General features: G+C 39.0%; 2 protein-coding genes across 2 annotated transcripts; both read left to right on the top strand.

Moving 5' to 3' along the window:
* Positions 1 to 5,187: 5,187 nt before the first annotated feature.
* Positions 5,188 to 6,859, top strand: LOC128513828 (cilia- and flagella- associated protein 210-like). Its single transcript, XM_053487378.1, has one exon. The coding sequence runs from the start codon at positions 5,198 to 5,200 to the stop codon at positions 6,857 to 6,859; it is 1,662 nt and encodes a 553-aa protein (XP_053343353.1). The 5' UTR covers positions 5,188 to 5,197.
* A 6,996-nt stretch (positions 6,860 to 13,855) lies between these two features.
* Positions 13,856 to 15,736, top strand: LOC128513807 (cilia- and flagella- associated protein 210-like). The gene has a single exon (XM_053487355.1). It carries the CDS (start codon positions 14,014 to 14,016, stop codon positions 15,613 to 15,615), a length of 1,602 nt encoding a protein of 533 aa, XP_053343330.1. The 5' UTR covers positions 13,856 to 14,013; the 3' UTR covers positions 15,616 to 15,736.
* The last annotated feature ends 211 nt before the right edge of the window (positions 15,737 to 15,947 follow it).

Raw genomic sequence — 15,947 nt, 5'->3', positions numbered from 1 at the left:
GTTCTTTTTGTGTCTTAAACACTGATTATTTTTATTATTATTGTTGTTGTTGTTAATTTATAATAATAATAATAATAATAAAGATTATTAATTTGTATTAATAATTATAAATAAATAATGTGACTTTTTGACATAGACTTGAATTAACATATCTATCTATTGATGTATTGTATATTTTATAGTTACATAACCCTGATATGCTAAGATCTAGAACATGGAATAAAATAATTCAGTAATAGCATAAAGTGACTTTGATGGCTGGGTGTTAATGCTTTGTTATTTAGCTTCAGATTAAACATTGAAACAGTGCGTACTTTGTACTTTCGAGTCAAATTTATAGAGTTGTGTTTAGATGATTCCGTATTCTCTTTCTTGGTAGATACGGGAGCTACAAAGTCGTCTTAAGGTCATGTGTAAATTCTTATGACAGACCTGTTAATCCAGTACCGAAACCTGATGGCATGTGGAGATTTACACAAGATTTAAGAAAAATAAACTACATAACTATCCCATAACTAGTTGCACCTGTTGCACCTGTTCTGCCTGATTGTTTTCTCCTTCACACCTTGTCATCATTCGCATTTCTCTGTTATTGACCTTTGCTCAACCTTCTTCAGTGTTCCTGTGAAAGAGCAGACACAGCCATTGTTTGCATTCACCCACAGGGGGTGACAGTTCACCTGGTCTCGTCTTCCGCAGGGTTTTATTGACTCGTCTGCTGTTTTTCCGGCTGTAGTAAGACATGCACTTGGTGATCTAACTCTCCCCAATGATTCTGTTGTCCTATTGTATGCAGATGATTCACTGGTGTCCGTTGCTTCGCCTGCTGTCTGCGAAGAAACCACCATCTGTCTCCTGAAATAACTGGTACAAAAGGGTTTCAAGGTCTAAAAAGACTTAAGTAGACTGTACTTAAGTCAAAGACTAAAGTAGAGTTTTGCAGAGACACCTGGGTTTTGAACCCTGCCAAGGCCAAAGAAGGCTCTCAAAGAAAAGGATCCAGGTTATTCTCGACACTAAAAGTCCCAGCACTAAACATGTCTTTCCTGGGACTAGTCAACTACTGTCGTCAGTGGATTCCTGACTGCTCAGTCTACGACAAACACATCAGGACAACCATCTCACACAATGATCCGCTCCAACAGCCCGCTGACATGATTGAGGCATACAAGGAACTGAAAAAGGACCTATGCTCCGTTCCAGCGCTGAGACTGCCTAACTATCAAAAACCATTCCATCTATACGCCTGTGAGCACTGGGGCACCGCTTCTGCTGTATTGGCACAGGAGCATGGGTTGGGGGGGAGGGGGGGAGTGGGTTTAGACCATGTGCTTTCTTATCTAAAACTTTAGATGCTGTTGCACAAGGTTTGCCCGCCTGTCTCAGGGCTGTGGGTGTATTCTCCACATCAAGTTAAACAAGTGCTACAGAACCTTTCGATTCAATTCAATTTTATTTATATAGCGCTTTTAACAATGGTCATTGTCTCAAAGCAGCTTCGCAAAAATGAAGGAAAATTTTTTAGAAAAGAAAAATATTTGGAAGTGTGTATGTTTGAGAAAAATGTGTCTAGATAATAATTAAATGAATGAATGATGAATGAAATGTCTCTAAAGAGCAAGCCAAGGGTGACGGCGTAGGTGGCAAGGAAAACCGTTGTGCTGACGGTAAACCTATTTCTTATTCTTCTCTTGTGCAGCATTTAATAGATGCATGCCATCTCCCTAGTACTCTCGCTATTGTAAAAACTAAGGCTCATTCCTCTGGTGACTCTTTGGAAGTGCGAGGTATCTTGCTAGCCGATCGTATGGCTAAAGAAGCGGCCCGAAAATAGATTCTCTTTCCTAACTCTGATTCTAATCTGATCCAAACAATTTTTTTTTGCTAGCTCTTTGATTAGTCTTTGCAAGCTTCAGCCACGTCGAATGATTCCTCTTTTTGGCAAGCTCAGGGTGCCTACATTGCATCTAATGGTTTATGGTATTGTGCTGATGCCTGGAACAATTAATTAATTGACATCTAGATGCTTGGTGTGTGCTCAGAATAACGTGACAAAGGGTTTATGTAAACACGATAGTCTTCTGTTACATACTGCCCCGTTTGCAGAGTGACAAATTGATTTTACGCATATGCCTGCATGTGGCCCATTCAAATATCTTCTGGTTTGGGTCGACAAGTTTTCTAGGTGGGTGGAAGCTTCCCTGTGTGGCACAGGTGATTTACATTTGGCCACACCCACAAAATGATTAAATGTTCCTGAATATAAAATATTCCAAAATGTAAGTTATTATATAAAAGTTTATAAAATATTTAAAAAAATATGGTATGTATGGCATTGGACTACAGTTCGGAAGATCCCAGGTTCAAACCCCACAACCACCAAGTTGCCACTGTTGGGCCCTTGAGCAAGGCCCTTAACCCTCAACTGCTCAGATGTGTAATGAGATAAAAATGTAAGTCGCTCTGGATAAGAGCGTCTGCCAAATGCCTAAATGTAAATGTAATAGCACAGCACAACTGATACAAATCTCCATAAAAGGAGCTGACAAATACAGACATTATGGAAATTTTCCCAAATATAAAATATGAAATATATTTCATATTAAATATAAAAATATACAAATATAGATATATATGAAATATATAAAAAATATGACATGTAATGTCATTACACAGCTGATTCACATTTGGCTACGCCCACAAAACTCCATAAAATAAGCTAAAAAAGGCAAAATGATGAAATATTTCTAAATATTAAATAGCAAATATTCTAAAATAGATAATATATTCCTATTTGATAAGTATTCCACAGATACATACTAACCTTAACTTCTTATGTAGTGTGCCATTATTTTGATCCTACCTGAATAATTAATCTTATTAACATATGCTGTATTCGTGGAAGTGATTTAAACTTTAATGCATAATCTTAAATTCTAAACGTGCCTCTGTTTAACACTCCACTGCTCAGCTTTAATAAACAAAAGTAAATCCTCTTCTGTTTATTTCTTAGTGGTCAGCGAGACCAGTTGCCATAGCAGCATCCAAACTAGAACTGAGCTTGTGTTGGGTTCGTAATACCATTTCACCACGTATGTGCGACACGGCCTGAGGTCGAACGGCTGCAGGCAGGAATCGTACTTAAATAGAAATGTTGCACCTGCCATATGAGTTTCATCCTCACTCTAATTACCATAGGAACAGACAAAAAGAGGAGCATACAGGGTTATCCCTCCTGCTTAAAAACCCTGGATTTATTGCATCAGATTTTAGCACATCGTTTCCAATTTTTTGTAAACCTGTTCTTGGAGTTGGAAATATAAATATTAGTGTGTGAGACTTAATGTACAGTGCAGGCCAAAAGTTTGGACACACCTTCACTCATTCAGAGTTTTCTTTATTTTCATGACCATTTACATTGGTAGATTCTCACTGAAGGCATCAAACCTATGAATGAACACGTGTGGAGTTATGTTCTTAACAAAAAAAGGTGAAACAACTAAAAACATGTTTTATATTCTAGTTTCTTCAAAATAGCCACCCTTTGCTCTAATTATTGCTTTGCACACTCTTTGCATTTTGTGTTCATTCATAGTTATGATGCCTTAAATGAGAATCTACCAATGTAAATGTTCATGAAAAAAAGTATATATATATATATATATATATATATATATATATATATATATATATATATATACATATATACACTTTTTTTTCCTTTACTATCATACATGTAGAAGGTGGTGATAAAAAGGAAGTTGGTCTAACGACGTAGATGGCTCACTCTCTTCCTCACTCATTCTCTATATCACTTATCCTTTACAGGGTCACGGGGACCTGGAGCCTATCCAAAGGGACTTGGTGCACGAGGTGAGCTACACACTGGAAGCACTTACACACACTCACACCCTCACTCAGACACTATAGGCAATCTAGAAACAGCCGAATCTGCATGTCTTTAGACTGTGGGAGAGAACCTGAGTACTTAGAGGAAACCCACCAGAAACGAGGAACATGACCTTGACCCTAGAGCCACCGCGCCACCACGTAGATAACTAAAGATGAACCTAACAGATAAACTAAATAGATTAATGAATTGATTGATTAAATAATTGAAAAGCAAGTTTTAAGTTCAGAGAAATCACATATCTGTGTATGAGCGTATGCTTATCTGCGAGTCATACATAAATATTTTCTTTTATTAGGTAATACATGATAAATAGGTAATACATATCACGATCATGACAGCGCCTAATTCAGTTTCTAGATTTCCATATCAAGGCCTTGGCACAACACCTGTCTATATATAGCACTGTACAAAAGTCTTAGGCACCCTGTTTTTTTGTTTGTTTTTTTTAGAACTTTATTATACATTTTTATTTTGACATTATTAAATCACAGTGGCAAAAAAAAAAATAATAATAATAAAATAAAAAAAAATCTGATTTCCAAATGTTCCAGCAAAAAAAAATCCACTCTAGAGGTGCAAGGCCACAGCTCTCACCACTACGCCACTGTTTCACCTTAACACATATATAAAACATAAAACATATCCTTATCTACAGGATAAATCACTCAAATATCCATTGGGTTTATTCTAAATCTGTGAGAACTGACAGATTATCATCAGTATGACCAGGCCTTGTTCAATAGCCTGATAGTTTGTCTGGTGTTAGCTTGATTGTTAGCAAACTAGCCTCCCAGTTTACATTATATAATGTTTAGCCTGATGTTAGCTAGCTTGATAGCAGCTTGTTAACAGCCTCTGTGCCTTTTTTTAACCTAAAAAGCATGACACAAACATTTGAAATGAGCATAAAATTTTGTACATAAAATTGTAAAAATTTCTCAGTTTTAGCATTTGTTTAGTTATCTATGTTCTATTGTGAATAAAATAAATAATTTTATTTACAACAGAACATATATTTGGTGTATTTCAGCCACACAGCCCTCATGAGACTCATTGCTGAAGAAATGGAATCTAACTCGCTGCAAATCTCTGATGCCCCCTAGTGGCTGAATCGCGGAGGCGCAGCTCTCGTGGCGCCACGAGGGTTAATATTGACGTTCTTTCGCGGCTCGCGGGAGATCACGTGACCGTCACAATTAAACGATGACGTCACAATAAAAAACCCTTAAGTCAATACAAACAGAGACGGACAGAAGTCGACCGGTCGTTTTCTCTGTTTAAAAGATGACTTCATCTTACACACAATACGGCAGGAGAAAAGGGTCACTTCGGAAATTTGACCCTTTTCTACAGGTGAAAAAGAAACCGGGCTCACCTGTAAACATACCTGCTGAGTTTACCATCCTGAATCCAGCAAGATGGGCACGAATTCAGGACGAAGCGAAAGGCGTGAACAAAGAGCAAGAGCATATCCTTGCAGCCGTGAGAGAGCGCGAGGCCCTGCACCAGCGCTCCAAAGAAGCTACCAAAAACTGGCCCGACACTTTCGCTGCAAAGCGGCAGAAGGAGTTGGAAGCGATGAGAATTCGAGAGGAACTTAAAGAAGAGGAGAGGAGGCAGATAGACATTGACGAGGCAAATTTTCAAGAGCAGCAAAGAAAGATGGCCATAGACAGAGCGAGAACGCTGCAGTTCTTCGAGACTGACAGAGTGAAGAGATTTCATAGTGCCCTGCTGAAGACTGAGGTCCTGAAGGAGAGGGAGGCCCAGATTAAGCTGATGAAGAAAAAACAGAACGACTGTAAAGAAACGGATAAAGAGTATATGTCCTTGATGGCGCGCAACGAGATGATGGCTTTAGAGCAGGAGCGTCAAAAAACCTTGGAGAAGGAGCAAAAGCTCATGGAGCTTGCTGAGAGTTGGAGCCAACAGGTTAAGGAGCATGAGCAGGCAAGGGAGGACGAGTGCATGAGAAAGAAAGAACAGGAAGAGGAATGCCACAGACGCCAAGAGCGCTACATTCAAGAACACCTCACACGCAAGCAGAAGAAGCAAGTGGACAAGACGAATCTTCTAAGGTCCTATCAGGAACAATTTGCCCTCAAGAAAACCATCCAAGCAGCTGAGGATGAGATACAAGATGTGGAAAAAGAAAAACGAAAGCAGTTTATCGAGACTAAGGGCAAAATGGAGGAACTCTGGAAGGAAAAAGAGATTGCAAAGTTCAAAGAGTCTGAGAAACAAAGGGAACTTGTTGCTGAGATCCTGGCGGCTCAAGAAAAAAAGAAAATCAGCCGTGAAGAAGCGCTAATTTCCAAGGCAACTGCAGAAGCTGAGGCCAAGCACGAGAAGGAACAGCGTGAGAAGGCTGAGAAGAGGGCGACCATGATGAAGGGTATCGCCGACCACAGGGAAGTTGTGAAAAAAGAGCTGAAGCTCAAGAAACAAGAAGAGAAACGGAAAGTTGTTGAGACGCTTAACGCAAAGAAAGCAGCAGACCTTGATTTCCTTAAAAAGCAGCAAATCAAGGCCCAGAAAAAGAAAGAGGCGGCCAAAATGCTCCAAGACACTCATGTAAAGCAGATGGCCGAGAAAAATGCACAGGAACAGTGCCTGAAAACACAGGAGCAAGACTTTCATATGAAGTATGCAGATCTTATCACAGAGGAAGAAAGGCAGTTTCAGGATTACGCCAAGCTGATGATTCAGAGAGCCAGAGAGACTCAGAGAGACACTATGCTTCTGCACAAGGCTGCAAAGGAGGGCTTTGGTGGAGGACACGGACCTGTATTCGATGGCGTTAGACCAAGTTACATGGTTCAGGATCCAACAGGGGCTGAGCTGCCCAGTTATTGGTGCAATAGTACTCAGACTATAAAGGAGCTCAATGAGTCTACTAACATTCAGGATGCTAAAGAACAACTGGGATTTGTTCGGCAAGTATGAGCAGTTATTGCTCATGTTGTACGAAAAAAAACGAACTTCCTTCAATAATATATAGTATATATTATATAGAGAGTATAGAGAAAAAGTGGAAGTGCTAAAATGTTTAGGTTTAAAGTTTAATAAATTAATTTACATTTAGTGTTCTTTTATGTCAGATAGAATTATGTCAGAAAGTAGTGTGAGAATAAAGAGAGAGAGAGGATATTACTTCTGAGAAATCTCAGTCAAAATTTCTGGGTTTGGACATGCCAACAGCCTTTTTTTCTTTGGTGGGAAGAGTCCATACTTCGTTCCACTATTTCCTGGGAAGACAGGAGGTCTAACTGCAGCCAGCGCCATGTGATTAGAGACAACTTGTTGAGCGGGATGCAGGAGGATACCTTAGACAGTTGTAGTGCTACTTGTTGAGAAGCCACAGCGAGCACGGATCTCCGCTTTTAGTTTTTGTAGTTGTAGGTTTCGTTAGCTGGCAGGGCACAATCACCCCACTGAGCTTTCCCAGACAGTAATGGCATAAGTCAAGTCTTTGAAGAGTCAGATGTTTCCAACCATATATTGTTCGTGGCTGTGCCAGAAGTGGCACAACGCCACTCTCAGCGCAACCCCATCTGCTCGTGCTTCTTCTGGAAAGTTTGTCTGCATTATCATGCTGTCATGTAAAGGGCATCTTCTGTTGCCTCCACCATCTCTGTTGCTGCTGTGGGTGCGCACATCCCAATGGTCTTTTTACCTTTGATGGAAAGATCTCACAGGATCTGATCCACTTGTTTCACTTCCATTTCTTGGGAAGGAGGAGGGCAGCCAGCACCAGACCAGCTTTTTGAGTGGATTGCAGGAGGATACTTTAGACCAGTAGAGCCACGGGTGGCTGCAACAGGTAAGATACAGTTTGTTTGTACATATATATCTTTTAACAATGGTTATTTTAATTATGCAGCTTTCTAGAATAATTGTCCCCTGGCAAATCTAAGTAACCCTCCATAAACTTTGCCAAACAGTAGTAGTGTGAGCACAGTCTCTGACAGCACAAGCATCCTGTTTTTCCCCAAAAAAATAAGGAAGTATGCCTTGACAACATCCTCGGGTTTAGTGAGTAATGCTGATCTGGTGCCATCCTTTCAGAACCTTGCCGGTGGTCTCATGAGGAGCATGCTGCCGATTTTGTGCCAGAACCATTGCAATGCTCCACCACCACCACATGCAGCTTGCTTTTGGGGTTAAAGACAGAGAATCTGGATCAAACTCAGGCTCAGACGAAGGACCTGTGAGAAAACTGGGAGCAAGTGGGACAGAAGTTGGTGAAAGCATGCAGTGCTGTTTCTCTGGATTTGGAGAAAGAGCAGCGGAAACATTAGAACAAAACACAGAAACAGTTGTGCCCTATTAGAGGGACAGGACACACACACAACCTGTTTAAAACAGACCTTCCAGCTATGAAAAGTCAGAATAAAAATAAGCGTAAGCATTAGTTCTTGTGTTTCTTTCCCCGTGTATAGTTTATATACTGTATAGTCATGTTTAATTTTGTAGTTCAAACATCCATAAATGCATTATTTTATATTATCATCTATATCAATATGAAGAGAAAATACAGAAAAAGTGGGAAACTGGATGTCCTGTGTTTGTATTTTTCTTAATGACGAGCTAGACAGACAGCTGAGCAATGTATATTTTCGTTCTCAAATAAGCAAATTGTTTTGTCCGTGACTTAGTAGGTAAAATTCAGTTCAGGTAAATTAAGTGTGGCAATAAAGGTAAGTGCATATTTAGGTAGATGTCCTATGTTAAAGAACAGCTTACACACAAGGCTCCTAGGACCATATTATAAACAATTTTCCAACAAGGTCACGACAGCAGACCATCTGATTCACACAACTTTTTTTTTTTTTTTTTTTACAGTTTTAAACATTTTTTTTATGAAGAAGGCCTTTACTGACGCAACCCTTCCCATCATACATCAGAGCAGTTAAGGGTTAAAGGACCCAACAGGGGCAACTGAGTGTCTGGGGTTTGAACATGAGACCTTCTAGACCATAGTCCAATGCCTTTTTTGCTTGCTCCTGAGGTACCCTTAAGGAAAAAAAAAATACATTTTAAAACATCTCCATATATAGTGTAGGAAATTAGTGCTTATATTTAGTATTATATGGTAATATATGACTAGCACTGTTGCCCTGCACCTCCAGGATCCGGGTTCGATTCTTAGCCAGGCTGGATTCCCGTCTTTGCGTACATGGAGTTTGCATTTCTCCCTGTGCTTGGTGGGTTTCCTCTGGTATTCCGGTTTCCTCCCACAATCCAAAGACATGCAGATCAGGCTAATTGGTGTTGCCTGTAGTGTGTGAATGAGTGTGTAAGTGCCCTGTGATGGATTGACACCCTTGTGCCCTAAGTCTCCTGGGATAGGCTCCAGGCCCCCGTGACAGCAACGAGAAATATTAACATCATAAAATCTTTTCAATTTACCAGTAGATCAGAACAATAAATCATTTAATATATTGACAGAAATAGATGGAGAATATATACTGTGTATATATTCTCCATCTATTTCTGTCAATATATATATATATACAGTGAGCCATATATATATATATATATATATATATATATATATATATATATATATATATAGTATACACAGTATATATTTATATATTCTCTCTCTCTCTCTCTCTCTCTCTCTCTCTATATATATATATATATATATATATATATATATACACAGTATATATTCTCCATCTATTTCTGTCAATATATTAAATGATTTAGTGTTCTGATCTACTGGTAAATTGAAAAGATTTTATGATGTTAATATTTCTCGTTGCTGTATATATATATATATACACACACTACTGTTCAAAGCTTTGGGGTCACTTGCAAATTTCTTTGTTTTTGTTTAGTGATTTTTTTTCTACATTCTACAACAATACTGGGGATTTCAAAACTATAAAATAACTCATATGGAATTAGGTAATTACATAACCACAAGAAAAACAACAGTGAGTTGTTATTTTAAGACACAGAGGTCGGCCTTTCTGTAATAGTTCTTGCAAGAACAGTATTGTCAAGTGCATTCGCAAAATCCGTCAAGCACCATAATGAAACTGGCTCTCATGAAGGCCGTCCCAGGAGGGCGAGACCACAACCTACCTCTGCCTCAGACGAGAAGTTCATTTAGAGTTATCAGCCTGAAAAATGACCAATTAACAGCACCTCAGATTAGAGGCGTTATGAAGTCTTTACAGAGCAGAAGTAGCAGAAACATCTCACCATTAACTGTTCAAAGGAGAATAATGCATTTTTTGGACGCCATGTGGAAAGAAATAAACATCAGGAACCATCCTGGAGTTAGAAAGTGACCCCAAACTTTTGAACGGTAGTGTATATAGTTTATTTTATATATAATAATAATAATAATTTTTCAATTGTATAGCGCCTTTCCAGAGCTCAAGGATACTTTACAATGAATGTAACAAAAAGAGTTAATGAACAGACATTATTTATATATTATTTATTTTCTATATTATTTATTTTATCATAATCATCATTACTCATCATCATCTATACTGTGTTATTCTGTATTTAGGGTCACTGGGGCCTGGAGCCTATCCTAGGAGACTTAGGGCATGAGGCGGGGTACATCCTGGACAGGGTGCCAATCCATCGCAGGGCACACACACATACACTTACTCACACACTACGAGCAATTTGGGAACACGGCACCCCTGTATCCAGTGGCTGGTTTTTGAACATTGGTTGGGAATTGAACCCGGGGTGTTCCAACGTATTTAAAAAAAAATTAACAATTTGCACATATTTTTCCTTTTCTTTTTTTTTTTAAAACATTTTCAGGAATATTTCTGGCCAAACTAAATATTTTACATTGCTTTTTAGTTAAACTGTTAGGTTGACTTAAGATTACCTCTAATTCAAGTTTTTAATCAGCTGACGGAGTATTGGTTGTGGGTCTGATTAATTGTACTTACATACGGTTGATTTAGCCCAACTTGTTAAAACTTTCCATTGCAGTTGCTGGTTTAGTTATTCATCTCTACGATCCAGTTATTCAGCCCATTGACCATGCTGATTCAAGTGATAAAAACAAGTTTTCCTAACAATACCCCAACAGTTTAAATACACAAATAGTCTACGATAAAACAATGATTTGCATAAAACAAACAGAACAACAGAATGTTTGAAAATGAGTAGTCAGGCAACCTTGTGGTCAAACAAAACTCTTAGGACTCCTTTACTGTATGTCTCTCTTTTTGTTTACAATTTATTTTATTTTTTTAAAGCATTATTTATTTGAAAAAGTTAGCAAATTGTTCCAGTAGTACACAAGTAGTACACCATGCCATGCGGCCATTGCAGCCGATGCAGTGCTGGGTCCAAGCCCGGATAAAAAGAGAAGGTTGCGTCAGGAAGGGCATCCGACGTAAAACCAAAGTTGTGTGTGGAATGGATGGTGTGCTGCAGCGACCTCCTCGACGGGAGGCCGGGAGCCGAAAGACCAACAACACCTTATGATTGTGTAAACTATATTTGTTTTATTGCATTAAGTAATTTTTTTTTTTCATTATTTAAACTGTTCAGCCACCCATTTATCATATGTAGGCTATGATTTAAATCTTTTTTTTTTTCTTTTTTTTTTTGTGTAAGGAGGAATTGACTTAAGCTTAGTGAGGACATTTGAGGTAAAATAAATAAACAAAATTAATCGAATTAATTTCAGGCAAGTATGAAAGGAGAGGGAGAGTAAGTAATATGAAATGAGATAAGATAAATCTTTAATAATCCCAAGAAAAATTGTAGATCCTGATGGAAATGACAGAATAAGATGTTAAAAGGACGCAGAATAGAAAACATAAATGATCTGAATGAAATAAAAACAAGGCATATAAGGAAGGCTTGGAGTCTCAAGAGAGCACAGATATGAAAGAATCTGTATCGATTTCAAAAAATGTAAATATAATTGGCAGAAATAAACATGTTCTTGCTCTTCAAATTATTAAATTTTTCTTTTTTGATCGGTCTACGCGTAACGAGAATATATCTTGATAAAATCTTGTAGAACGTTAAAATTGTTTAAAAATGTTTTTATAACCTTCTCCACATTGATGTGCAGCAACAATTGCTTCTCTTGACCTACGTTTGCGCTGTCAGTTAAATGTGACCCAATTCCGATTTTTTGCTCATGTGTGACACATTTCGGATATGTTCTATGTCCGTGTAAACAGTAAAAAAACGCATGCATTCTGATATTTCGAGATCAGTTTCAGGCCTCCTTCATATGTATAAATCAGATATAAATCAGATATGTGCTAATGTGATTGTCTTGTAAACAGACAGATTATTGTGTTCTGTACGTCATTAAAACTGTGACTTCTTCACGATTTTATGACGTGGAAGCGCGTGTGGAATGATAACATCACAGGTGACGTGGAAAAGGGAAACGCCGCCTTGTGTTAATGCTTATTTAGGCTAAATAACATTAAGAAATCAGTATTTGGTGAATGAAGCATATGCACAGGCTGAACTTTAGCGTTTTCTCCTCCTCCGTTTTAAAACCATGGTGACGTTTTGCAAACTTTGCATATATCGCAAAGCGTCAAGCATATTTCTCCCTCTGTCATCTTGGCTACTATGTAGGTCAGCAGTGTAAACTGGGCTTAAGACCATTGCTCATGTCTTTTCCTCTTGGCCTACTGTATGTTTACACACACCTGAACGCTCCAGACACTCCAGAAACACTGCGAAACGTCTGCTTCTGTAGAGGTCTGCACACCTGCTGATCATTACTTAATCAAGGGCTGAGAGGTTTTCAAAAGGTGTGTGCGAAGTTTAGTGGTTCCAATTGTTTCTTGATGAAAGTCTTAAACCAAAATACAAGTGCTTTGAAAAGTATGAAAGTCATGAATTGAAAAGAGTTTTATGCTAAAAATGTTTTACATAAAAAGTGTTTTGAAGATGTGAAAGTTGAGTTAAATGCTCCATAAATAATATATAATTTTTCATAATACAGTGCAGTTTCATAAACAGATACAGTTCTGTATCTGTAAAACCTTTGATATCTTTCAAAGATCTATTCTCTTATAACCTACAGTATATAATCGCTCTCAGCTGTATGTCACTACCGTCGATGTCTTGTCAACTCCATCAGGTAAGAATATTTGGTGTTTATGTATTTATTTTATTTTTTTTAAGAAAAAGTATTTTATTAATGATTACTACTTTACTGCTTTTATGAGGGGAAAAAAGCAAGGATGTTTTTTTTATTTATTTATTTTATAAAACCTTAGAGGAACTATAATTAAATTCTATTAAAAGGTGTTTTATTCAATTTTGAACAATTATTAATGACATCTCCAAAAAACAAGATAGTATTATAATACTAAGAATACAACTTATGTTATAATGTCTAATTGGCCAAAACCCTGTTGATGTTGTTAGTCTTTCGGCTGCCCCGAGTTGCCACAACAGATCCGCTCAACAGGTTTTACGCTGGATGCCTTTCCTGAACCTGGGCTTCCACATGGAGGCTTGCTCCCCATACCAAACTTCCTGTAATGCAATAAAAAGTTCTTCTTCTTCTTCTTCTTTTTTTTTTTTTTTTTTACAATTTTTTTTTACAACTGGGAGGTTGTTCCAAAACAGGGTTTAAGTGTGTCAAAACATAATGAATCTCCTGCTTGTAAACATCCTGCAAACATAAGCTGTGTTTTCTGTAAAGTTTGCTGGATATCTGGTGGATTACAACCAAAAAGCCTCATAAAGAACTCTAAATAGCTGCAAGTCTCTGATGCCCCCTAGTGGCTGAGTCGCGGAGGTGCAGCAACCCGACGCTCTGTGGCGGTTCGCGGGGGATCACGTGACCGTTACATTAAACGATGACGTCACAATAGAACTCGTGAGTACAGCTCTTACACAGTCTGTATAAACAGAGAAGTTTAATAAAATGTTTAAATGGCAATAAAAAGGAATTAAGGAAAAGGATTTAAACTGAAAAAGAAGATGAGGAAAATCAAGACCAGAAGGTAGCATGCAGTTCAGTCAATGCCAGCACCAAGAAGACAAGAAGAAAAGTGGAGACAAAGAGAAGTTGACTTGTTATTTTTAAGGGCGATGCTTATGTAATATTTCCGCTTTTAGAAATGGCTTCTTACACGTCATACGGCAGGAGAAAAGGGTCACTTACGAGTCTTGACTCTTTTCTTGAGGTTAACATGAAACCAAGTTCAACTTTATCCCTGCCTGATACGTCCATCTTGAGCCCATCGAGATGGGAGCGAGTTCACGACTGGGCGGAAGGCGTAAACAAGGAGCAAGAACGTGTCCTTGAATCTGCAAGAGAGCATGATGCCTTGCACCAGCGGAAATCAGAGCTAAAGAGAATTATGGAAGAAGTTAATCAAGAGGAAGGGGAGCAGATTGACTTAGAGGAGGGAAGTTTTCAAGAGCTGCAACGACAGAGGGCATTAGAGAGGGGGAGAACCTTGCAGTTCTTCGAGACTGACAGGGTGAAGAGATTTCATCGTGCCATGCTGATGACTGAGGTCCTGAAGGAGAGGGAGGCCCAGATTGAGCTAAAAAAGGAAAATCAGACCAATTCTAAAGATGTAGATAAAAAGTACCTGGCCATGATGGCACTCAATGAGTTGCTGGCTTTAGAACAGGAGCAGAAGAAAACCGTGGAGAAGGAGCAAAAGCTTCTGGAGCTCATTCAGGGATGGATCCGACACTTTAAGGAGCATGAGCAGATAAGGGAGGATTGGTTAATGAGGAATAAGGAAGAGGAAGAGGAATCCCAGCGACTCCATGAGATCTATGTTCAAGAACAACTCACGTGCAAGCAAAAGGAGCAGGAGCAGAAGAACAACCTCCTGAGGTCCTATCAGGAACAATTTGCCATCAAGAAAGCTTTCCAAGCAGTTGAGGCTGAGAAGGAAAAGTTGGAAGAAGAAAAACGAAAGCTATTTATCGAGACTAAGGGCAGAATGCAGGAACTCTGGAAGGAAAAAGAGATTGAGAGGTTTAGAGAGGCTGAGAAAAAAAGGGACATTGTTGCTGACCTACTGGCAGCTCATTACACAAATCAAACCAGCGATGAGGACGAGCTCATCTCTCAGCTAACTGCAGAAGCTGAGGACAGGTATGAGAAAGAACAGCGTGAGAAGGCTGAGAAGAAAGCAGCCATGTTGAAGAGTATTGCCGACCACAGAGAAGCTGTGAAACAACAGGGGAAGCTCAAGAAACAAGAGGAGAAATGGAAAGCTTTTGAGGTGCTTAATGCAAAGAAAGCAGCAGACCTTGATTTCCTTAAAAAGCAGCAAATCAAGGCCCAGAAAAAGAAAGAAGTGGCCAAAGTGGTCCACGACACTCAAGTACAGCAGATGGCTGAGAGAAATGCACAGGAACAGTGCATGAAAACACAGGAGCAAGAATTTCATGCAAGGTATGCAGAGATTATTGCAGAGGAAGAAAGGCAGTTTCAGAATTATGCCAGGATGATGATTGAGAGAGCCAGAGAAGCTCAGAGAGACACTATGCTTCTGCACAGGGCTGCAAAGAAGGGTTTTGGAAGAGGACACGGACCTGTGTTTGATGGTTTTAGACCAAGTTATATAGTTCAGGATCCAACAGGGGCTGAGCTGCCCAGTTATTGGTGCAATAGTACTCAGACCATAAAGGAGCTGAATGAGGCTACTAACATTCAGGATTCTAAAGAACGAATGGGATTTTCTGAGGAACTGTGAGTTTAAAAAAAAACAGAACTGTGGCAAACTAATGTAGGCACTTACCATAGAGCAGTAGCTATCCAGCTATCCATCTTCCATGTTGTTGTCCCACCCTGTCCATTTGCCATGTACTTTATGCAACCCCTCAAACAATGGTACTAATCTGTTGTTGCCCCTTCAACACTGTGGGAAGAACTCTGAGGATCAGCTTCTAGCTACTCATTCAACTTTTTTCACTATTTAAAGTACGTTTGCCGTTATTAGGGCACTGGTGGCTCAGTGGTAGGTGTGCGGAAGGCCCAAGTTCGATTCCCAGCCAGTGCCCAAACCCCTGCCACTGGATGCAGTGC

The sequence above is a fragment of the Clarias gariepinus genome, chromosome 26 (assembly GCF_024256425.1).
Source record: "Clarias gariepinus isolate MV-2021 ecotype Netherlands chromosome 26, CGAR_prim_01v2, whole genome shotgun sequence".
In the NCBI taxonomy this organism is placed as follows: Eukaryota; Metazoa; Chordata; class Actinopteri; order Siluriformes; family Clariidae; genus Clarias; species Clarias gariepinus.
The sequence above is the reverse complement of the archived record's forward strand: the minus strand, read 5'-3'. Positions and strand labels throughout refer to the sequence as shown.

What these genes read in the sequence shown, in the direction of transcription:
- LOC128513828 (XM_053487378.1), top strand. Translation starts at nt 5,198, where the DNA reads ATGACTTCATCTTACACACAATACGGCAGGAGAAAAGGGTCACTTCGG.
- LOC128513807 (XM_053487355.1), top strand. Translation starts at nt 14,014, where the DNA reads ATGGCTTCTTACACGTCATACGGCAGGAGAAAAGGGTCACTTACGAGT.